The sequence below is a fragment of the Sander vitreus genome, chromosome 19 (assembly GCF_031162955.1).
Source record: "Sander vitreus isolate 19-12246 chromosome 19, sanVit1, whole genome shotgun sequence".
NCBI lineage: Eukaryota > Metazoa > Chordata > Actinopteri > Perciformes > Percidae > Sander > Sander vitreus.
In genome coordinates, this window is record NC_135873.1 from 15046175 (window position 1) to 15071355 (window position 25181).

At 41.4% G+C, this 25181-nt stretch overlaps 2 protein-coding genes across 9 annotated transcripts in view; one reads left to right on the plus strand and one right to left on the minus strand.

The window, feature by feature from the left end:
* Positions 1-255: 255 nt before the first annotated feature.
* Positions 256-12434, minus strand: alpk1 (alpha-kinase 1). Of its 4 annotated transcripts, none has more exons than XM_078275630.1 (14): positions 12331-12434; positions 10532-10728; positions 9882-10036; positions 9599-9797; positions 8539-8598; positions 8356-8442; positions 8197-8273; positions 7992-8087; positions 7796-7900; positions 4927-6724; positions 3980-4127; positions 3738-3900; positions 3032-3218; positions 257-1902 (listed from the first exon to the last, which is right to left on the minus strand). In XM_078275630.1, exons 2-14 carry the CDS (start codon positions 10644-10646, stop codon positions 1691-1693), a joined length of 3402 nt encoding a protein of 1133 aa, XP_078131756.1. In that variant the 5' UTR covers positions 10647-10728; positions 12331-12434; the 3' UTR covers positions 257-1690. The 4 variants fall into 4 exon arrangements, with proteins under 4 accessions (XP_078131757.1, XP_078131756.1, XP_078131754.1 ...); XM_078275628.1 differs by having other exon boundaries at positions 10532-11094; positions 12331-12382; XM_078275631.1 differs by lacking the exon at positions 7796-7900 and having other exon boundaries at positions 256-1902; positions 10532-11094; positions 12331-12383.
* A 963-nt stretch (positions 12435-13397) lies between these two features.
* Positions 13398-25181, plus strand: part of LOC144534018 (RAS guanyl-releasing protein 2) — a 53400-nt gene continuing 41616 nt past the window's right edge. For all 5 annotated transcript variants that reach the window (XM_078275635.1, XM_078275632.1, XM_078275637.1 and 2 more), the window contains exon 1: positions 13398-13810. The gene's annotated coding sequence lies outside the window, so the exon portion shown is untranslated. The remainder of the gene's footprint in view (positions 13811-25181) is intronic.

Here is a 25181-nt window from a genome sequence, read left to right on the forward strand (position 1 = left end):
AGGAGATAATAAAGTTTTCGGGGTTCATTTTTAACCCTATTACTCTTATGAAAAGTCATACATGTGAGTGAAAAGCTGCTGCAATCAGTTTCACATAAAGATAAAAGACCATAAGAGCCAGTATCTGACCCCGGTTCTACTTTATGTTACTATAGGCTGGTTAAGGTTTTCATGGAGGAGACAATTGTACAGAATATTGTGTGTATAATTGGTAAGGTAATGTACCTAAATTACATAATATGGCAAATAAAAAACACTACTTCTCAGTGAAATGTATTCAGAAAGTTTACTTTTTCATTGCATGCATGTAGACAGTGACAGTGAAGTTTGTGCACAGTGGGTCAGGGGTGAGAATGTTGTTTGTGTTCACAAAACATGGATGCCAACAAACCCAGAAGTAGATTTTGTCTGAATGGAGAGGAGACTCACTCATGCTCCCTGAATGACATCACCGTCATATGATGTGAAGATGTGTGACTGCTGTAATCAGAGCACCTGCTCTATTGCCTCATTGGCTTACTCCATTGAGGGAGTGCATTCATTATTTAACAACATCATAACTTTATACATTCGCAATAGTGTTTTCCCTTTTGATTCAATATTTACACTTGCATCTGAGAGTAAAAGTCGAGGTCATAAAACTCTTGGCAACCTGCATCATGCAGTTTTTACTGTCTGTATAACAAGGGATAATACATTTTCTCCTTCGTGCTTGTCAACACTGGCTCCATTCATCTGGGGCTGATTTCTTATACTGACTCATGCACCAGTGTGAAACCATAGGTTTGAAGGGGAGAAGAGCAGAAGAACAATACTTTATCATAATTAGATATTTTGAACAAATGTTTGTCAATGACAAAGATTAACAAGATTGACTGACCTTAACACGGTACAGCGGTCACCTGAATGGCTTAACTACACACATTTGAAAAGTAATGATAGTTGAAAAGTTATCTTCTACCTATAAAGACTTTTGGAACAAAATCAAACAGCTAACCCGAGCCAGGGCCAATGAGAAATGATCTACAAGCTTCTCACCCAACCTTATCTTTCACATGACTGTCAGGTGATACCTATAGTTGTGAGACATGGATTATAAAACCATTCCCAAAGCAAAACACCCAATCATTTCTTTCATTATTTATTGCAGTGGAAACTAAACTGAACAAAAATGTAACTTGCCATTATGTGGCTGTATATCTAAAAATGTTATTTGCCAAAGACTCTGTGAATGATATATATATATATATATATATATATATATATATATATATATATATATATACTTTTTTCTTTTTGTCTCATTCAGCTTTTTCAGGCACTTGACCAATCAGAAAAGTGAGTCTGAGGGTTAACCCTCGGGAGAAATAATGGCCAGATATGCCTATAATTTAAATAACATCCAAGTTTATGTTTATACATTTAGCACCCTAAGATAGAATGTATTTAAAACTATATTCATTCATACATTGTTTGATTTTATCTTTTCTATAAAATGGTTTATATAATATAATTCAAATGAAAGACACAGTACAGTGATTGTAACTGGAGTAATTTCAGCTAAATTATGTAAACCTGTAAGTTTCAGAAACTTGTTGCTCATACTTTATAAGATAAAAAAACCAAAAACTTATTATTTCTTATTTGAACTTATTTTGGAATACAAACACTCAAACACACATACAACTCCTCAAAGTTTCTGAGGCAGAACATATGGCTGTGTGACCACAGGAGGTAGCGTGAGCAGCTGGCAGATGCCATTGCACTCTGGTCCGTGTTGCTCCTCCAGGAAGTACCTGAGGCCTCTGGCAGCAAAGTTGGAGGGGCCTTTGGGGGTCTTGGTGGAGTGAATCTGGGGGTCGGTGAGGTAGGTCAGCCCTTTGCCATTGGCTGTCACCCACCCTGGAAAAAAAAGGAAGGAGTAGTTCACAACTAAGGACAAACTCATATATATATTTACACTACCGGTCAAAAGTTTGGGGTCACTTAGAAATTTCCATTCCACTCCATTCCAGACAGAATACCAGCTGAGATCAGTTGCACTGTTTTTTTAACCAGGGCAGCAGTTTTCAGATTACATTATGTGCTTAGATAATTGCAAAAGGGTTCTCAACTGTTGTAGACAGAAGTGTCTGAAGAAACGCTTGAAATCCATGTTTTTTGGTCTAAACGTCATACCCAAATGAAAAGTGGTACAGCTCCCATAGACTTTGACACTCAGGAGTGTGCCTGATATCATTGGAAAGGTGATTGATGTGGGTGTGTTTGTGTATTTGAGAAGTGTTGTATTTTGTAGTTTTTTGGCTTTTTTCTTTGCACTTTTCAAATGGAAATAAAAAAAAACACAGACATATCTGTAGAAAAACATTCATATGAAATCCATTTCTGGATTCTTTCTGTAGTAAGCTGAGACATGTGGCTATGGCCTTGTGTTGTCTGTATCTCCCCAGATGTGTTTACAGCAGTGTATTCTAATCATTTTACAGATGTATGACTTGGATGGAAATAAAAAACCTCCATTCTACCCTCTGTAACTCTGTGTCAGTAAGGCCTAGAATCACCCTGACACTTCTAACAAAAACTTGAGAGTGTTACCTTTCCAATGATATCAGGCACATCCCAGAGTGTCAAAGTCTATGGGAGCTGTACCACTTTTCATTTGGGTATGACGTTTAGACCAAAAAACATGGGTTTCAATCTCTCTCTCTCTCTCTATATATATATGATATACAGTATAGGTAGGGAAGAGTGCAACCATTGCCAAAAGAATACACAATAGGTAGTAATTACGATTTTGTCTCCAAATGATTACAGAAACAGAGCAATCGAGAAAAACACACATCACGTTATTTTGTCTTGTTTTCTGAATGAGAAAGACAAAAAAATACATTTCAGCGCCCCACACACACACACACACACACACACACACACACACACACACACACACACACACACACACACACACACACACACACACACACACACACACACACACACACACACACACACACACACACACACACACACACACCTTGCAGGTCTACAACAACTTCCTGGCACTCAGAGAGCAGGTAGGTGAAGTGTCCGAAGGCGAGGCCATATTCTGTAGCCTGGAAGCTCTTGTCCTTCTTTCCAGTGTTGTTGGTCAGTTTGACAAAGTCCCCAAGCATGTAGGGCTCCACTGTTACACAGCCTGCAATCTCATTTCCATTCAGAATCTATTCACACGGCACAGAAAACAAAAGGGAAATCAGCAAATATGCAAAGCCCGTCTTTGTGCGCCTCCCGTTAACATGGCTGAGTAGTATACATTTCTCCAGTGGCTTTATTATGTCTCTACAGGTAAATTAAAAGTCTTCTGTCACTACTCAAAAGACTCACCAGAGCAAGTGTTGCAGTTTACATGGTGTTTAAGTTAAATGAAATCAACTTGATCAATGTAATCCAGAATATAAAGTCTTTTTTTGGGCCAGTTCATCCAGGGAAGTGCAGATACTATTAGGAGAATACTCTCTTTCTAGCTGTAAACTGACAACTGGAGGGTGTACTGGGGTGTTACATTTCGATTTGAAACAACCGTGCTCCGAGGCTGCTGCAGGCTATCCTGCACTCTGCTGTTTCTGACGTTATGTATTTATGTAGAGGGTCCTATAAAAGTGGCATTTATGAAGGAAGTCATTTTATTCTAATGCAGTATCTGATACATGTACTTTCCTTTCCATATGATCTGGCCTCACCAGTAGTGCCTCCGAGGGAATGAAGAAGATCTGAGCCATGACTTCCTTGTCATAAAGACTCTTGTTGAATTCCGTCACATAGTACTGGGCTGTCATCTGTCTCTCCACATCTTTCAGGTGAAACTGGATCTCCTTTGGCTTCAAGTAGTCTTTTCCAACATAACTAAGGACAACCAGACACAGACAACGTGAGATTTAAAGTCATTTTGTACAGCTTGTGCCTGGACTGTGCGGCCGCATACCTGCTTAACCTCTCCTCTTGGTGTAAAAACTGCACCCATATTGCCGCTCTCTGCTTGCCCTGCATCCCCATCGGCTCCCCGATGTGAGCACACGTCTCCCTGGCTGTCCACAGCCCTGTGGCCTTGGAGAACTTCAAATGAAGAGCACCTAATTGAGATGACATTTAAAGATGAATGCAATATTTCAGTCGGACCGACAGTGGTGGAAGAAGCAATCAGAGCCGATAACGTTACTTCAGTAAAAGTACTAATACAAGTACTAATACCACACTGTAAAAAATGCTGTGTTACAAGTAAACCTACTTGTCCTGCAAGTATCATCAGGAAAATGTAATTAAAGTATTACAAGTAAAAGTACTCAATGCAGAAGTGTTTATTCACCACTCGAGGTGCCTAAAAGGAAGTTGTTCCTCGCCACTGTTGCACCAAATGCTTGCTCATGGGACATTGTTGGGTCTTTGTAAATGATAGAGTGTGGTCTAGACCTACTCTATCTGTAAAGTGTCTTGAGATAACTCTTGTTATGATTTGACACTATCAATACTATTGAATTGAATTGAATCGGCTAATCATTTCAGGTGTTCTTGTAGGCCTGCATATTATTGGGTAGTTTAATTTATAATAAAATATCATATTTTATAAACTATGTACATGTGTTTTGTGTGCAAGGTCCTTATTTATAAAGTAACTTAAGCTGTCAGATTCATGTAGTGGAGTAAAAAAACAAAAAAAAAAAAATTCAATCTGAAATGTAGTGGAGTAAAAGTAGAAAATCGCATGAAAAGAAAAACCTTAAGTACAGTACAAGTACCTCACATTTGTACTTAAGTACAGTACTTGGTTAAATGTACTGTACACCACTGCAGACCGACACTCCCTAGAGCCTCACTGCTAGCATGGCTAAAGAGATGTACTGATGATATAGACACGTTTCAATTCAAACTTACTGTACGCAGTTCTGTGCGACTTGAGTTTGAATTGTGTCTTGTTGCTGTGAAGTCTCTTCAGCAGACATTCATGGCAAACTCCAGCCAGTAGTGCTTGGAAATCCTGCTGTGACAACATATACTGACTCTCGGGGACAACGCTAGTTACAGCGCTGTGTTTAAGACAGCTGTAGCACAAGGGGTTCTTTATCTGAGGGACATTCACTTTTTCTGAAGAAGTAACGCCACTGTGTTGGGGTCCACCCTGATGCTCCTCCAGCATCTCAAATGAACTCTCTGTGGAGGTTTCAGTGGAAGCACACTGCTCAGGGAGGTTCGGGTGAGGGGTTTCTAAAGTAGCAGGTTTTATGGATATTGAGTCAACTTCACTGTCGATATTTGGGTCAACATTGAGGCTCTCCAGAGGTCTGAATTCCCATCCAGATGTGTGGTTTTTGTGCGTGGGATCATGAGCAGAATCGCTGGTTTCAGAATCCAGTGTTTCCAAGAGGAAGAAACTCCCATCAGACTCTACTGACTTGCTGCTTCGAACGCTTCCTGCTTTTGAAAGGCTGCTTGGCTGAGGTTTTCTGTTTGTGGGGGAGTTCAGGTCAGCTGAAAGTTTTTCCCATGACGACTGGGAACTGAAACTGCCAATGAGCGAGCTGGAGGATGTTCTGAGAGCTAGCTGGGATAAGGATTGTGCTGCTCCCTCAGCTGCTGACGGTTTCGGCGCCACACCAACATCAGTCATCCAATCCTCCTCAGTGTCCAGTGTCTCTATTCCAGCTTGAATCACTTCAAACTTCTCAGAATCAGCACTCCCATTGGATGAGGAAGAGGCAGGTATTGCTGAACTAAGGACTGTTTGGGAACCAACACCAGAGTTACAACCATGTAAGCCTCGCTTCTTGTTTCCATCAGCGGATTGCAGCACGCTGTCTGACCTGTCATCATTAACCTCAGTGGTCAGGCAGCTCTGATTACGTGCTTTTGCTTCACGTTCAACGCCACTACTTCCTGTGAAGCCGCTGCTGCTGGGCCTAGGAGACCCTGAACTACTCAAGGAGAAGTTCTGCCATGAAGAGCCGAGGTTATCTGTGCTTCCCAGAGTGGTACACAGGTCAGACCTTTGAGGTGGGTGCACAGCAGGTGAACTTGAACCTCTCTGCTGTGGCTCCTCTCCTTTGGGTGCCACTTTGCAGGCCTCGGTGCTGCCTTCTGTGTAGAGCGTACCAATGGTTGTCCCCAGTGCAGTTATACATAACCTCGCCTCATCTATGTCGTCTTTGGTCCCCTTACAGCGTGTGTTGGTTGTCTCGCACAGTGACGCGTGATACTTTTGGAATCTCTTCATCACCTTGGCGAAACCTTCCAGAGTGAAATTTACCAATGTGTCCTTCATGTTTCCGTAGCTGTCCGGGATAAAAGACCCCTTGTCTGAATTAAGGAAAGGCTCCACTCTCAACAGAAGCTTGACTTGTCCGACCAGATGCATGATTTCAGCACAGAGGCCGTCTTTGTCTTGGGTATCTGCATTGCAGTAATCGTAGAAATTCGCTAAAGCTTTTTGGCAAGCTTGAGTTGCCTGCGCCACGACCTCCTGAGGAGTGCCGAGCCATTTGTGAGCGACAGTGAGAGAATAGGCAGCCTTGAGGAAGGTGTGAAGCTCCTGCTGGCTGGTGACCAGCTCGCCCTCTGCTTTGGTGAGCAGGCCGATCGCAAACGCCTCTCTCGCCTGCAGGAGGAAAGACTGCCTTTCAGAGGCAGGGCACGCCACTGAGAAACTGTACGATAACAAGCAGGTCCCTTGGGTTGTCTGAAGAAAAACAAGAGGTCAGAGAGAAGCGGAAGAATAATTAAAGATGTATTCCTCTTCAGAAGTGTCAGATTTGGAGAGAAAAAAATTGATTTATGGTCGTGTCTGGATGGTAACTCAAGATTTGCGAAAGTATCGCGAGATGGTTGTTAGGCATTGACCACGAATGGGTAAAGTCCTCCATCATTTAAAAAAAACGGGTTTTCTTATGTTTATATTCCCTAAAATGTCAGACCTGTGCACAGTTTGTCACTAAAATCTGTTCCTCTACTGAAGGAGGAGATGTCTATGCACTTCTCTGAAATCTGAGGCTATGTTTAGAAGGAAACGATTTGAAGAGAAAACGCAAAAGTGGCGTTGCGTTCTCACTTTTTATTCCGCGTTTAGACATGCGTTATGGGGGGGAAATCTGCGTGCATATGGTGACGCAAAAGTGTGTGAAATGCGATCCACCAAGTCCACGCGCCTGCATAGAACCTTCCTTCTACTTGTCTCCCTCTCCTCCTCCTCTCGGTCCTCTCGGACGCGGCAACAACTTCGACACAACACGGCAAAGAAACCTGAAACCTCCAGTGCAGAGCGGACTGTCAGTACAGAGATGGAAAACCCACCGTCATCGTAGCTGTCAGCCACTGCCAGTTACAAGCTAGCAAGCTAACAAACAACATAACCAAATAAAATACGCTAACTACACTTAACATTGCTGATTTTAGTGCACAGACTCCTCATCAGTCTGATTGACACTGGGATCAGGCAGGACGCTAAATCTGTAGTTGCCGATCATGAGGCCAGATCCACAATTTCTCAATGAGGGAGAAGGAGTAGATGTGCTTCCAGCCCCTTTCAGTAATTTTTTTTTTTTTTTTACTTTTTATGTGCGAAAACCATGTTAAACTAAATATTACTTATAACAGTATTTTTACATACTTATATTTTTTTCTGGAGAAGGACTTTAAGGTAAGGATAGGTAGTCGGCAGCATAATCTAGGGTTGCCATCTAAACACGACCCTGATTTATGTCCACATGGCAACAGTGAGCCGTGACAGAGGCCGGTCAATGGAACAACTCACCACATTGGTCAACACATAGAGTGAAGTGTACTGGCTGTAAACTACCGCCATCTTAGCTGCCTGAGCTGCTGAAAGAAGACGATGACTCCTGTCCCCAAGTAAAGACTGCTCCGAATAATCAGACACAAGACATTAGACAAGAAAATATACAAAGCCAACAATAGAAAAAAATACACATCATATCAGTTGGACTTACCAAATCAATATCTGGATTAGTCCTAAAAGCGTGGAAGTCCTCATCGTTCATAGACACCAATATGTTGGCCAGTATGCCAAGAGAGGTTCCAATGCCCTACAACATACACAGACATGTATAGCAAAGGTGTGTAGACTGGGTTGTGCATGTTTACAAGCTCACAATATGGCAACTGTGATGACAATATTGTGGTTGTGGATTGAACCTTTTTATCAGGTTGAGGAAGTGTGTAGTAGCCGACCAGAGAGGCCCAGATTAGCTGTGCAGCCTCTAGCCACAGGCCTGGAACAGAGCACAAAACAGCCATGACATCAATGTATCAGCGGAGGAAGCTATTTTCTTTCATTTAGGAAAAAGATCTTACCTAGCTTCTGCAAAATCATTCCACGTACTTGAACACTAACAGCCTGCACAAGAGCCCGGTCACTCTCCGAGCGGTACACCCAACAACCTGCATTAGAAAACAATAGATTACATTTTTTATTCAGCATGTAAAAAAAAAAATATGTTCGTGATTTAAGTCAATTAGAATAACAATAGCACGTACCTGTGGCCCCGCTATTGTTAATCAGACTGCTCAGTATGTATTCTGCTTTTTGTAGTTTGCCTGCAGGGAAGATAATTGTAATGTTTATCCAGCTCTGTATAACACAATAAAACATCAAAAATCTCTTTAATGACAATGTGTAATGACGACAAAGTCTTCTCACATATCAATGTTATGAGTATGCATCAACTAAAGAATGCCATTGTATTCAATATTAGATACATGAAAAATACATAAATAAATTGGCCTATGACACACATATATCTTGAAATAAATAAATAAGGTAATAAATATATAAATAAATGCAAATATAAATATAAAAATGAGCCAATATAAAATCAACATATGTCATCTCATATATTGATGAATTGATTTGATATGGCTCATTTATATATTTATGTTTGATTTTTATTTGTTTCAAGGAACTTATTTCATAATGTCACATTTATTGATGTCTCTATTTATTTCCACTTCTTATCTTATATGTATTTCATAGGCAATTTTTATTTATTTATTCATGTGTTTATTCATGTATTTAATATGGAATAAAATGGCATTCCACAATGAACCACTATTATGTCCCAAAACAGTGATTAGCATGAAGTGTTACTCATCCGTTCACATTTATTGAGTGCCAGTAGCTCCCTAGCCAGACCCAAATCCGAAAGATTAAGGGTCTGGCATTGAGTAATGAAAATGGCCCAACACGAGGGGCGGCACCAAGCATGCATTTGAAAATCTGAAACACTACGACCAATCACAACAATACAGGGGGTGACGTATTCCAGAGCCCCATACGCTTAGCTACCAGTGGAGCTAACTGGTAGATTAAACTGTCGTCATCTATTTAACTCGCCTCTGGCCCACCTATATCAGATACACCGATATGATTGGTGCAGCTCGGCTACAAGGGCATAGTTAATGAGCATCATTATTCAATGCCAGAGTGACTTACTGAGCAAATTCAAATTGTGCTCTTGCGAGAACTCTGGACTCCCAGGGTAGTAGCTCCCCACAAAACTAAGAAGAGTAATGAAGTACGCTCAACGCCACACAGTACCAGAGTTAATGTAGACTCTGGCCTGTCGTATGACCAGCTGGGGGGCCACGGGGGTGTCGGGGTGGCGTCTGTGGAGCAGCTTGGTGATCTTGAGCAGCCGCCTGGACTCGTCCGTCCAGTAGAGGAAGCGGTCGACCAGGAAGACCGCCGCCAGTGCCGTGCGTGCCTCCTGAGCCGCGATGGAAGCCTTCAGAACAGCCTGGCAGCAGGGCAAACGTATTTAGTGAATATTTATTTTCAGTAACAGCACATATAAACCGTTACTTAGCTGTGTCAGTGTTACCAGTAGCGGAGAGAGGTGCTTGCTGATAAGGTCACTAAGGTTGGTCTTGTCTTTGGCATTGAGCGACTCTTTATACTGCCACTTCTCCGGCACAAAGGGCCACTTCATTTCCATTGCCTCCTGCAGGAGAGAGGCCAGTTCTGCACACAACGAGTCTACAGGAAACAAGTGGGATTTCGTCAATCCAATTAAAAGTGTGTGGCAGTGCAATAAATAAACTGGCCACCTGATTAAACCTTTTTTTCAAAAGGGAATCGTTTTTTCTTAAAGCTCCACTAGAAACGTTTTATTGCTTTTTTTCAACTTTTCTATCCTTCCTTTGGTACAGACGAGCTATACTGTATGTGGGCACTGGGAAGGCAGAGGGACTGTGTTATACTGAGTTGAGAAGGAGGTTTATAATGAGTACAGCTTGCCCTACCGAAAAGCATTAGCAAAACAAAAGGAAATCCCCTCAAATTCATGGCAACTCCACGTTGGATTCACCGAGCATTTGTGCAGAATGCCTTTGTCCCTCATTCTAAACACAAACCAATATGTGTGGATCTTATGTAAGCGTAATTCCAAAACAAATCTCTTTATCCAAATCCCAATCCGACCTCCTTCCAGGCCCAGGAAAATTGAACCAATAGCACCATCTTGTGTCTGACCTGTGCAGCTCCAGTAGTTGTGCCTCTCTGCCTCCGTGGGCTGGGTGGACTGCTGAGCTGCTGCCACTGCTCCGAGGCACTCGTCCAGTAAACCCCCCACCTCCTGGCTGTCCATTCTGGTCAACAGATGTTATATCTGTCGCCCTGGGATGAAAAGATGTCCTCTGTTCTTGGCCTCTTTACCCCCTGGCCTGCTCCTGTATTAAAGCTGTGTTAGGCACTTCATGTTTGGCGTTGTGGGGCAAAAAATGCATAATAATCTTTCAGCATACTGAGAGGCAAGTGGTCTGAGAGAAAACTAGACGTCTGCGCATCCTCTTGGCTCTGTTTTCAGGCTTTAGAAAATCTAGAGCTACAGGAACGAGGTCTCAATCTACTTGAAATTCTGGGTTGCGTCTGAAATCGCATACTCTGCACTACACTAGCACTAGTAAATGTTACCATACTTTTGCGTAACTAAACAGTAGTGTGTATCTTTTCGGACGCACTAAGCTGTAATTTTCAACGGCACTTCCAGAGAGCCTCCTTGCCGTTGAAGACGCGTAACCATGGTAACCACACTGCTGTTGAGAAAGGATTGCACAATCAGGTCTGTTTGTAAATTTCAAAACATGAGAGATTCAATCAATACAAAACTCCATTTCAAAGAAATATAATAAAGCGTTCCTGTTTAAAAAAAATAAAAACCCATATATATGTACTAAGTAATGTCTTGTATTTGTTTGGACAGTAGCCTACACATTTGCTGATGTCCCTGTATTCTCCTGAAACCAGTGGTGTGGTCCACGTGATACGCAGGTATACGCAGTATACCCACTAAGAAAGCTCCAGGAATTCCACATATTATGTTTTTCTTCTTCGCATAGGCTAAATAAAAAGGTATTTCCACCGTAAATTGGTGAATAAAAGTTATCCGAATGCAGGAAATGAAGTCTTTGACGCTGAAAATAACACTGGGGGAGGTCACCCAGACCCCCCACTATGATATGCCCCCAAAGGCAGATTCTGGCCCATATATATATATATATATATATACAGTACAGTATACCCACTACAATACATTAGACTACACCACTGCCTGAAACAATGTCCCAGGTAATGGGATTCATTTTATGGTCCTATAAGAGAGTTACAATGTGTCTATTTAAACGCCCTGAACATTTCAGTGAATGTGGCTGACTGCATGGACCTCTTGCAGGACTGTATGGGTGTGGTTAGACTAAGTGATTGACATCTTCCTGAGTCCCCTGTTGGTGTTGTTGCACCTGTTATGGCAGGACAAATGACACCTTTATCAATCTTATTGGTAGAAATAATTGATGATCATTAAAAGCTCCGGCCCACCTTCAACCTGACCAGAGTCTAATCAGCCAGAATAACTGAGAACACCTGTGTGGGTGTTCAGAGGCTTTAATAACAATGACTTTATAGTGAACCATAATTCCAGTTACCATCAATAAGTAGGACTATATTTCGAGACTTATCATATAGCTTTTACGTACACTCATTTGTCAAAGTTATTTAGGTGTACCATAAAGAGCACACACACACAATATCATGGAGTATGATAAAATGTACGGATGTTACGATAAACACAAAGTATAGCTAGCTACTGTAGCCTACTTTGACAGTGAAAACACAACTCCACAGATAACTCAACAGGAGTGGAAGTCAATGTTGTCATTTAAAACAACTCTTCCCCCTTAAACGTTAAGCTTACAAGACTATATGTCTCTTTTACTATGATGTCCGAATGAAAAAACATTGTTTTCATTAAACAGTAATTAAACAGCACCTACCGTCTTTTAAGTTTGTCCTAGTCTTCCTGGTAGGGCAGTCCTATGCGTTGCTGCCTTCAAATAATGTCGGAAATATCGCAATTCCAACTGGAGAGAGCTTGTTGCACGAGTCCTTGCACTCTTTAGTGATGAGGTGTGTGATTACGGAATTTGAGGCGTCAGTAAGGTAGCGTGTGTTGTACAATAACAATGAACCAAAGTCAGTGTTTAACTTTTGATCAAATAAACTTTGTTAAATTATCTTAGAAATACACTCTGCATTCTATAGGATATGTTTAGAGTTATAAGGCCACTCACTTAGGCCCGCATGCCATGTCGTTATAACCCCCTGTGCAATATGAATTACGTGTGCAATAGTTCTGTGTTTTGTAAATAGGCCATGGATGTTTTTTTTATTGCTTCTTATTTTTGTATTAACTGTTTTGCCTTTATTGCATATTCGATTTGTAATTTAAACCTACTTATTTGTAAGTACTTATCTGTACTTCTTGCATTTCAGGGTTATCACTCACTTAGTCTCGATTGATTGCCAGACCTATCTCCACAGCATTGCGGAGTAAGATCACTCACTTAATCCCGCATGACCTGAACGCAACGTGTGACGTTATAATGGGAGCAAACCCCATTCCAAATCACCTAATAAACAGCAATGCAACATATATTTTCTCTATTTGTCATGCCGTGTTGTACATGGGCTACATTCATTAATCAATCAATTAATGAATTAATTGATTGATTAACAAATGGATGCATTCCCCATTCTACCACTGCAGCAGAGCTCTGCCTCTTGTTTAGCCTACTGAAATAAAAACATATTAAAGAAATGTTTGAGGTGTATGTGAAGGCAGCACAAACCTGGAAGTGTGGACATGTGTGAGGTTATAAAGAAATGATTGATAGTTGACAAGACGCATTAATATTGCAGCGCAGCAACCACTATATGCTGGATTGTTGTGGATGGTGTGTAATGATGCGTAAGCAGCACACACAACAAAGCGCGTGCAGCCTGTGGTGTTGCTGTGCTCCTACCAATAGGCGGGACTGTGGCTCTGCAGTTGGACTGTGAGCTGCACAGCTGGAACATGAGCATACGGCTGGCACGCGGTCCAGCTGCGGATCAGCTGCTTCTCCTACACCAACACACATCATTACCACAAGTTGCTTCCGAGCGCGCCACGAGATGACTTGTGCGCACTGTAGGGTTAATGTGCCGTAAAAAAAAAAAAAATACCCGCAGAGCTCATTCAGAGAAACGGCAGAATCAACTCCGAAGAGGGATCCGAGTGCATATCTTCTGATGAGTTTTTTAGGGTTCCATCATCGGCGCCTGTCTCCCTCCGCAGGACCCTGGTGTTCCCACTCCTTAGCCAAACAGGCGTTTTAAGTGTGATGTAACGCTTTTCATCTCAGCAGCTCACTCCACAACTGTTATCACTGTCGCCTCCTCTCCCAGAGCATGGGACCCTTCAAACTCTAAAAGGTAAGACGTGTCATAACGTGCGTATTAGTAAGCTGAAGCTAGACATGTTTACGCATGGTGGGTTTCAGATGTCTTTCTTTTCTCGTCTGCTCAGGCACTTAGCCTACAGTATATTTAGAAGAAACCTGTCTTACACTTACACTCGTTGATCACTTGATATAGTAGGCTACATGAGTGTAAGTGTGTATTGTTGTATTGCAACAGTAGATTAGACTCATGCAATGACTTCTTGCACCATCAGCCACAGCAAAGTCAGAATTTTATGTTGACTCATTAGGGAGTCATGAGTGCGCTTTGTACTTTGTGTTGGAAAAAAGTACCCACAGCTGTTGTGCTCAGACTTGCAGGAGACAGAAGTTGCATCCAACATCTGTCCATTATATCTGCTAGCAGAACCAATGCAAATGACGGGTCATTGCACTGTTATTTTCAGGAAGAGGCGCATGAGTAGAGGAGGGTGGAGGAACGCCTGTTCCTAAAATTAGACTGAGGGAGCGGCAGGATCTTTATCTTGCTTGACTGGGATGTGAACGATGGTAAACAAAAGCATGCTGGCATGCAACGTTATGGCTCGAGCCATCTGGGAAGAGGAAGGGGGGTGGAGATGGAAGTTATCTTGTGGAGGTATCCATCAAATGGCACTGACACTAGAGCCCTGGCAGCTCAGCTAATAACCAGTAAACACCTGATGAGATTTGGCCATAACTGGAGAGTAAAAGACTGGGGGCTGCGTCCCAGCTCACTGTGACTCAGCCGTGGCTGCTGAATTAAACAAGCGAGAGGTCAGACGCACCTCGCTCCCTTTACTTTCCTTCAATCAGCCAACTCATTACCAGGCTGCAGCTGTCTGACTGCAGTGATTCAAGGTGATTTTCTCCCACCGCCCTCACAGCAGCGGGGATTACGAGGCATCCTTAAAGTGCTGATTACTTTCTCCGCAATGGCTTTGCTTGTACTTCAGCCCTGCCTTATCCACCCATGCTGTGATGTCAGAGCAGAGGGATTTGACTTGGAAGCTGCCTCTCTGGATGTTTAAAAGTCTTAGCAGCTGTAGTTTTGCAGCCCATCACATCCTTGTGGGAGGGGAAAAAAAGCCACTTCGGTGTTTTTCAATGTTGCTGATCTGGCCGCAGCTGCGTCCTGCTGATTAACCGCTCCTTTTTTGAATATTGGACAAGCTCGCTTTGTGTGCACTTGCTCATCCACATCATCTGATTAAGAGGATGCAAATGTGGCAGTCATCCAAAGCAGCAGCCATCATATATGACAGGCAAATGTGTCACCAAAGCACAAATTAATGTTAATGTTAACAGTTAGTCCAAAGTCCATTTTATCAGGCCTTAGCTTATTTAGTTAGCAGTTACTTTAAAGTAACCTCTGATCTCACGTACTAACGGGTGCATTGGTGCTAGAAAAAGAAAAAGGAAGGATTTCATAGATTAAGAGCAGTTTCAGCATTGCGGTTAAATCAAGTAGACGAGTTTTTAAAAAACAACTCCTGCATCTCTATTTCTCCTTTTTCTCCTCCGCGGCCGCAGTGCAATTACTTCAGGCCTCTGGAGCGGCCACCCTTGATATTTAGCATCACTCCCAGCCATCTCCTCCACCTCAACCTGCAAGCAGTGTTGCACTTATCATGAAAGCCAGCCATAATTGGATCCATTCTGCAGGGCTGCTGCTTTATGCCAAAGAGACCAAGAGCAACACATTTGGGAGGAGAAGCAAGGCAGAACAGAGTGACATAGTGAGGATAAAAACAAAACTCAATCAACACGGGAGAAAAAGCAAGCAACAAAAGAAAAATAATTACAGAGAGCAGACAGGAGCTAAGCCAGACGCGTGTGCTGAATGTTCGCCATCATTGGCTCGTACGGTCTAATGCACTTTCTGCCTCGGCCCGCTTTCTGCCTTCCCTATCTCACTTTTCATCAGCTAATCCCATCTATTGCTCCACAGTCCCTGTGATACAGTCACCTGGATCAACCTTTCCCACCTTACCTGCTAGGTCGCATACACATCAAGCATTAGATCAAGTGACAACAGAAAGGTAATCAATAACTGCACCAAAGTTTTCTCCTGAACTAGTTGTTGGTAGGGCTGGGTATTGTATGAAAAATACCAAAACCAATACAGTGGTTGTTGATACCGGATCCTAAATGATATCTTTTTTTCGATACCAATTTTATAAAATCCACTTTAACAAAAGAAATTACAACATTTCCTGTCTGCCTTTACAGCGTGTAACGTTTGACAGCCGATCACAATCATAATTAGATCTTGGTAGAAGCATGCTGCATGCTTATTGACTCACTGACTCTGATGAGATTTGCTCCTTAGGTATTGAAATTTGGTATTGAATGACGTGCCTTTTTTCGATACTTGATACTAAGGAGGCAATTCGGTCTGTGCCTAAAAAAGTTTCGGCACCCAGCCCTAAATGTTGGGAGTTTTTTTAAACTGATTTAAACACCAGAAAAGATGCAGCATAGGCAGAGGAGCTGGATCCTAAAACTATGTTAATAAATTAGAGCTGCACAATTTATCGTTTCTTTATCATCACCGCGACATCAACTTGTGCAATGAACACATCGCGAAACACTCCAACACATCCTCTTTCGTTTTTTAGTTGAACGAGAATAGGAGTAGAAAACTGCACTTTAAAATGCAGCTGTCATTCTTTTTTTAGTGCTGCCTTTTATATTCAATTCAAAGTTCAATTTGTTCAATAAAAATATGATTTCCTTTCGTTTGTTGCATTCAACAAGCAGTTTGTTGTATTTAAGCAGACTACTGAAAGCAGTAGAGCTGAGAACACTGTTTATTTATCGCGAGGTATATCATTATCGCGATATGCAACGTTATCGCATATCACCTATTTTCCTCATACCGTGCAGCCCTACAACAAATGATCTAATTGTGAGTGGATGTGACTTCTCTTAATGCAAACAGGTTCACTTGTAAACATCCCCCAATGGTTGATTCCAGAATAAGAGGCCTAGTCATCTCTACTCTTTCTCTGTCCCTTTGTGGATCTTTCTGTTCCACAGTCACCTCTTCAGTTCCCGTTAAAGGGCACAGACCATGTAAAATCTCAGTATGCCAATGCACCTCACCTTTAAAGGCATGGCTAGAATGCAGACACAGAAGAGTGGGAGACATAGGAGGGGAAGTGTTGGACCTGAAGAGCTATAAATCAAGCTGTGGCTGGGGAAACGCAGTAGTGGATCAGGCTGGTGGGAGGGCGGATCGAAACTCCCTTGCTGCTGTGTCTAAGCTAGTGGAGTGATTACTTAAGGCAGTGAATTAGCAGTGATGGTGATTGCATGGCTGTGATTAGTTAAGGTTACAGTTGACTGGCATCATTCTGTACTACAGGTGTTAGGCGCGCCTCACTTTCAGAAGGGGAATCCGATTTGTTTTTGAGAACGCCTGTGGTTTACTGCACCTGCAATCAAAAATGTGCATTAATTTCTTTACTTTTGTTCTCATCCGTCTGTTTGCAGCCTGTAATCTCCCACACTCTTTACCTGAATGTGCAATAATGAATGCTGCAGGAAACTGTGGTGTTTGTGGTAGGCTATAGACTGGTCTGCTCAGGGATGCAAGCTGTTTTAGGGAGATAGATATAAACAGGAACTAGCCAAGGCTAACACTGTTAGAGAAAGCCTGCAGGGGGAATGAAGAGGCTGGCTGTGTGAATGAATGCGAAACTCCTAGCATACACACATGACATGAAACTAGTTCATGACTGCTGTTTAAAACCACCGTATAGCTCAGCGAACACCACCCTGACAGGAAGGAGGAAATGAAGCAGATAAACACTGCAAAGAACAAATTAGTTTCTAGAGATGTACAGTATGTGCCCTGCTCTGCAAAACACACACACACACACACACACACACACACACACACACACACACACACACACACACACACACACACACACACACTTCTTAGAAAACCTGAATTATGAAAATGGAAGGATTCCAGCATAACTAGGTGCCTGAGCCCATCCAACGGCTGTTTTTTGGATGGATGTTTTCCTGCAGCTACACTGCCTTAACCTCTGTGTGTCTGCATGGAGGGTGGGCCTTTGGTGCATCCAGGTAATGGAATGGAAGCTTGCTATTAAAGAAATAGTTTAACATGTTGGGAAAAATGCTTATTCACATTCTTGCTGAGAGTTAGATGAGAAAATTGATACAACTCTCATAAAAAAAATCTCTAAATGTACTCTGGCTGTAAAGTCAAGCCAGCAGCTGTTATCTTAGCTTTAAAACAAGTTTACCAGACAACCAGTGGAGACTCCAGGAAGTTACTGGTCCCAAGCCAAGCATTGTTTAGCACTTTTGTATTCATTAACCATACCAGGTATAACATGTCATCTGGTATAGAGGAGCTGGCAGGTTTGTCTTTATGCTAAGCTAACTGGCTGCTGGCTCTTGCTACATATTTATACTACAGGAATGAATGTGGTATTCATCTTCTTATCTAACACTAGACAAGACAGCAAATTTGCTGTATTTCCCAAAATATCAAACGTTAAGGCTTAAAACAGCTAGCATAGCTCAGGGGTCCGTTTCAGGAAGGAGGTTTAACAAACTCTGAGTGTAACCCTGATGTCTGAGTTGATTTACCCTGAGATTGGAAACTCTGAGTTTTCGGTTCCAGAACAGCTGATTTGAGTTGGTTCAATCAACTCAGAGTAGGTTGACTCAGAGCTAAGCGCGTGCACCACCACAATAAAAAGGCAGCATGAGTAGAGCCATGATACTACGATTCACCATGGCAACAACCACAAACAAACAAACTGGTCGGCGGAAATACTCATGCGCACGTACAGCGAGTTTGAACATGAATTTCGTTAAAAAAAGCAACACAGCGGCTGCTGCAACAGAGAGAGAATTGGTGTGGGAGAAAATTGCTGCTCGGGTCAATGTGTAAGCATTGACAGTGTATTAATTTCATATTTAATCACAGGTAACCTATAATATTACTGGTGAAAACTGGAATGGTATTACACCTATTTCATTTAGGTGCAATCCTGCGGGGCGAAAAAGTAAGCTATACTAATCCCATTCTGAGGCTGCAGCACCATGATTATTAATAGAAATATAATTTATAATCATTTAATTCTTTTTAATGGCTAAAAGGACATGCAATGTTTGAGAAAAAAACGTTTTATAATCTGCCTACATAAACCAATACGTTTTTTATTCATGCAGATAACAAACTGCGCTAAAATGCGCCTGATACAGACTGAATGAATGAATGAGGAAATGAAAGAGGGCTGTGTCAGAGGGAGGAGACTGAGAGAAACTCGAGGTCTCTTGAAGATAACCTGCTCCCGACCAGGTTAGGTTCACAGGCTCAGTTACCATAGTAACTGACTCTGAGGTTAAGTTACCTCTCTTTCTGAAACAGAAAACCCAGAGTTTCCCTCATCTCAGGGTTAACAAACTCAGAGTTTTCACTAAACCTGCTTTCTGAAACGGACCCCAGAGGTCAAAGGAAAGAATATCTGCTAGCTAGCTCTCTGCAAGAATGCAAATAATCATATTTCCCCAAATGACAAACTATTGCTTTAATTTGTGGAACTCATACATTTTCCCATAAATCATAAGTTTTTATCCTCCATAAATCTGAGATCTAGTAAATGCATTCTTCTTGCAACATGCAAATATTTCACATTGCATATCAGATTGCTGTACTGTCATTACATGGAATATGTTTGCCCCAGATGAATCACTCTGTAACATCAGGAAGTGATGTTCCTGACATCAGCATTGCAGAAAAGCAGAAAATGACTCCTGACCTTTGCATGTTGTGAAATGATTAGACGGAAGGCAGAAGCCACCTGGGCATTCACTGTGAGAAAAAGACTCTAATCTATTGCAAAGAATGATGTGTCAAGTTTGGTCTTTTACACAATGTGCCATGTGGCCTCAGTCATCACACGGCGAGATGGAAGTTATGTGTGTGTCAGGGAGAGAAGTGACAAGAAGAAGCTCATATATACATATGATTTATATATCATATATACACACATATATATACAGGAAAAACATGTAAGCAAAAACTGTATCTAACAGTAATGTGTTCAATTACATGAGATTGTTTGTAACACGTTAAAGAAGAAAAAACACCCGCAGAAATATACTCACCACCTTTCACACACGCATACCAACAACACCCTTCCGGTATTTGTTATGAAGCAAACTCTCGCATCTGGTTAAAAGGACAGAAGGTTGAGCAGGAAGCCTCAAAACAAAGCAGTAAAAACAATGTGACACATTGATACAGTAGGGGCCGGGGGGGGGGGGGCACATGCAATGCCCTTTCTGTCTCACACAGGACACTTTTCATTTGAAGTCAGAAAGTTGAGATATGGGATATGAGAGTGTGCCAGATGTGGAACAGGATGAAATAAAACATTACACTCTAGCAGCTGCTATGTCCAAGCAACACATTGTGAAATATGCATATTTTCGTATGAAAAAAATGCTGCTTGCCTCCTATATATATATATATATATATATATATATATATATATATATATATATATATATATATATATATATATTTAGCTTTTTGAGAGAGATTCAAGTTGCTTTTTTTTCTTCCTTCTGTGTTTTCCATCATGACTCTCCCTCCCTATTTGATATTTTGCCCTCTTCAGCCAACAATCTCTTTCCATGTTTGACTGGGCTGAAGAGAGGTTGAGTACACTCTCTTCCTGCCTCCCTTTATCTCCCATTCCTCCTCTCCTCCCTCCGTGTCACCCCCACCCCCCGTCCCTAAGGAGCAACTGTAGCTGCTAATCTCAGTTTGCAGCCGGTGCGCCCCCACCGATGTGGCATTCAGTGTGTCCAGGGAAAAGGAAACGTTTCCCTTCCTGCTCTCAGTACCCTGCAGTCTGTAAATAGAGCCTGTCAACAGCTGCTCTGTAGGCCCCTCTGGGGAACTAAATCTGTTCCATCATGCACCCTTGCTACAACTTCCTGAAACAAACTAAGGGGTGTTAGGCAAGAGATATGGGTGGTGTGTGTATAACATGAAGAAGTGGTATGTTTTTCAGTCTTGTAATTTGATCCACATGGAGTCACCAGGCTGAAAAATGAGATAGGCTAAAGCTCTAAAATGCAGATTACTGGCTCTCACTTTCCAAACTTGGGTTAAAGTTACAGTAACTAAATGATCATATTCATTTGAGACATAAGATTTTTTTTTTTTATGGTTACCACATATAAACAAGTGTCTTCCACTACCAACCCATAACAAACATAACAAACATAGTTATTTTAACCTTAATCATGATATTATTCTAAACCTTACCAAGTACTTTTGTTTCAATTCAGGTTTAACGTTAACTACGTGTTTAAAACAGCGACCGTTTCACCAAGTGCACTGGTCAGAAAATTAAAAAAAAACCTGGAGAATATGTTTCCCTTGAAACATAATTGAAAACGCAGTTTGATGTATTGGAACGTAATTTTTAGAGCTAGGGTTGTATATTGAGGTCATAACAAGACTTGTAGCTCTGTTAACGCTGTGCTTGGGCCTAGTGGTGATCAATGCTAACGTCTGCATGCTAACACACTCACAGTGACAATGCTATCATGCTGATGTTTAGCAGGTAATGTGTTTATCATGTTCACTATCTTGTTTCAGTGTGTATTTTGTAGGTTTTTGGTCATAAACCAAAGGATTGGATAAATAGTTTTGACCTGATGGCATCACGTTAGTCGTGTGGCTAAAATGCTGGAGGTAGAACCTTTTAACATGTAAGCTAATCAGAGTGAATAAATGCATCCACATCTTTTACCTCAGGACCATTATCCATGAAAACATTAATCAAACTTGTTTTACCCAAATGCCAGTGGGGAGGAAATGAAACAAAATCAATGGCTGTATGGAGACTGTGCATCAGCTCTGCGTATTTACTAGCATGGAAATGAGCCCATTATGGGAATATCAATAGCAAGATGGATATCATTATCTGTGTGTCTGTCAGTGTCTGATCATCAATCAGTGTGAGTGTCACTGATTTATGCAGCCAGTTTCCTTCTAATGTGTGGGCTTTGTAAGAAGGCATACTTAGCATAGCCTGATGGGATTTAGGCAGGGAAAATGAAACTATAAACACCGTAATTTACTCTATTGCATAGAAAATATTTACTCACTTTACACAAGCATTTAGGAACTGCAGATAAAGCACTAAAATCATATTGTATTTTAGTGAAAAATGTGTGGGTGTGCCACAGGTCAGCCCTATCTGCTAAAAATAACGTTCCCATACAACAAAACAAAACTGCATTCTCAGGAAACATATTTTGTCCTGGATTTCATTTTATACATAACACATTTTATTTATTATTACAAATATGTTTCTAATCAAAGTCTGTGAAAACCAATGTAGAGATAAGGCTGTGGTAGATAGATGGGTCAAACAAACACTTTCACCCAAGAGACAGTGTGAAACCAAAAGTTAGCGTTGACTTGTTTATGCACCATACTTAACCAACACCATCACATACTTAACTTAAATTATGTAACCAAAGTACTTATTTTTACCCATCATCTCAAGTAGTTTTGTGTAAATTCACAACATGTTTAAAACAGCAACTCTTTTCACAATGTGTGCCAGCCACTGGAAAATACGTTTCCCTTGAACCATAATTGAGAATGGAGTTTCATTGTATGGGAACGTCATTTATTAGGAGACCGGGTTGCACAGGTATTATGAAGTGGTGAACAGTTTTGATGTTGTTTTATGGCTATAAAAGTGAGAATGAGAAGGACGGCAGTGAGAAGGTGTCTTTCCGTGTCAAGCCGGAGGATCTGACATTTTCAGTGCCCACGAAACCAGCAGACACACTACAGATTCCGCATTTCCAGGATTGACCATGTACCCTTTAGCTTCCCTTTATCCTCGCTGCGCCCCAATGCACTCCTAATCTGCCTGATCTATGGCCCTGGATCGTCGTCACCAGGCAACCAAGGATGACACCAAAAGCTCTCACAGCGTGCGCCACCTAACAATCAATTTACCGCTTTACTGTAATAGAAACATGATCAGAAATCATGTGGGGAAAATACTTAAAGAATTGCAGAAAAGGCAGAAGGGGGGACGTTGTTAAGGATAAATCAGTCTCTGAATCCTCCTCAAAGCACAGAGAGACCTGTTCTCTGGGTTGCGACAAAGAGCTCTTGTCAGCGGGATGATGAATGGATAGTAAGACAGTATCATCATCAGCCTGTGCCGCAGTGCCAGAATAGACTCTGTTAAAAGCAGGTTCACCCTTTGCACAGGTGGCACTGTAACCCATCCTTCCAGATGTCCTTGCATCTGTCGCTCTTGAGGACAGACTGTTCTGAACTGAAAAGCAAAAAATGCAGAAACGAAAACGAGAAATTCATTTTAGCACAGATCTGGATGGCTCATGTTGTGTGGCAATAATACACTCTAGGGCCCCTTCCCTTCTGATTATATTCATGAGATGTGTTTTTGTTTTTGTTAACCAGATGTCACAGGTCTGGGTGTGTTTTTTCTTTGAGGTTTCAGACATACAACACGGCTCTATGGCTCAGAGACATATTTCCTGTGGTGACCTTAGCATCTTCACATACACTTTCATGTCTAGCCATAGCTATATATATATATATATATATATATACAGTATATATACTCATGTGTGTTGACGTGGTGTCATCATAAAACACAGCACTTTCAAGACGGAGAGCGGAGTTCACTATGCGGCGAAAACAAAAATACTTTCACCCAGGAAACGCACGTTCATACCTCGGGAGTGTTTTAATACAAATCTGATCTTTTTCCTAAACCTAACGAGTCATTTTGGTGCCTAAACTCAAGTCATCGCCGCATGACGCTCACTTTTTCTGGCTTAACTCCACTACCACGGCCCCTGAAAGGACCGTCATCTGGCTATTTCATCATTCTATGGCACTATAGACTGTTCACATTACAGCGCTTTACTTATAGCCTATGGTCTGTTGGTGAAGTAGCATTGATCACCTTGAGGGGGGAGATACATTTTGTCCCCACGGGGGATAAAAATAATCATAAAAATCATATATATATATATACATATATATATATATATATATATATATATATATATATATATATATATATATAAATAAATGTATATATTTAACAGCACATAATTTTGATTGTGGTCCTGTGGTCTGTCATTTCTTTACACTTTCTCTCTCCATAATCTTACCCCGTTCTTTATAAAGGCACAGATTTGAGGTTCAGTATTTCCCTCTTTCCTCGTCATTTCACTCTCACTGTATGACTGATGATTGAAGCTTCAGGGCTATACATCCCTCTCCTTCTCCATTTTCTCTTTTTCCTCCATCCCTGTAGAAATGTGCGAATGTGTGTAGCTGAGACAGCTCGTGAAGCCTGTAATTGAGTGTGTCCGCCCACCGCGTTGCAGCAGAGACAGCGCAGGGGAAGGCTTCATTGTGTCAGGCACAATGGATACATACACATACTCATCACACACAGAACCACAACATTAAACAGCCATTAGTCGATCCAGCAGCGTGCTATGTTGTGGATTATGTGGCCTAACTTTGTCACTCATCAGCAACACACCAACATATCCAGTGGCTTCTTTTATCTTCTATTTTATACCAAGATCGAGCAGCAACCGTTATAGGAGATCGGATTAGTGTATTTGACTGTTTCAGACTCAATATACTCATCCAGGATTATAGAGTAAATATATTCCCTCAGGTTACTTCTACTTCTCTAGGTAAAAACATGTATTTTGTGCATTTGTGTAGAGGTGTGTGTATGTGTATTGACTGGGCAGTAAGATGAGGTTGCCATGGTTCCCTGCTGTAAAGACTTATTCAATCAACAAGAAAACTACAAGTACACATTTCTTTCTTAACTCATTTCTGCAACACATGTATGACACAATGCCATCATGCATATCCAAATATTTGACTGTTATATGATTTTAATACTTTGCTTGCAGTGTGTTCTGGTTGTACACAACAAACTGCATTGGAGCCTGTCAAGGACAGATAATAAATTGTGGTTTCCTCTTTATTGTGTTTGTGGCTTTTTATTAGTTTTTCTTTAACACTAAGTTAAAAGCAGGCTCAACTGTCTACATATTCTGCCATCAATATTATGTTGTTTGTATTCTAAATTTGCATCAGTGCAACATGTTAACTATCCAACACATTCTCACTCCCAACTCGTACATATGGCTGTGTGGTCAGGACCGCAACTAAACTTCCTGGTTAGGTTACACAACTAAACTTGTGGTTAGGTTACACAACTAAACTTCTTGGTTAGTTTACACAACTAAACTTCTTGGTTAGTTTA

What these genes read in the sequence shown, in the direction of transcription:
- alpk1 (XM_078275630.1), bottom strand. Translation starts at nt 10,646, where the DNA reads ATGGACAGCCAGGAGGTGGGGGGTTTACTGGACGAGTGCCTCGGAGCA. An exon ending in TTCCTCAACCTGATAAAAAG is followed by an intron (nt 8,088 to 8,196) that starts GTTCAATCCACA and finishes TGTATGTTGTAG; the next exon opens with GGCATTGGAACCTCTCTTGG. An exon ending in TCTATGTGTTGACCAATGTG is followed by an intron (nt 6,725 to 7,795) that starts GTGAGTTGTTCC and finishes GTTTTTCTTCAG; the next exon opens with ACAACCCAAGGGACCTGCTT.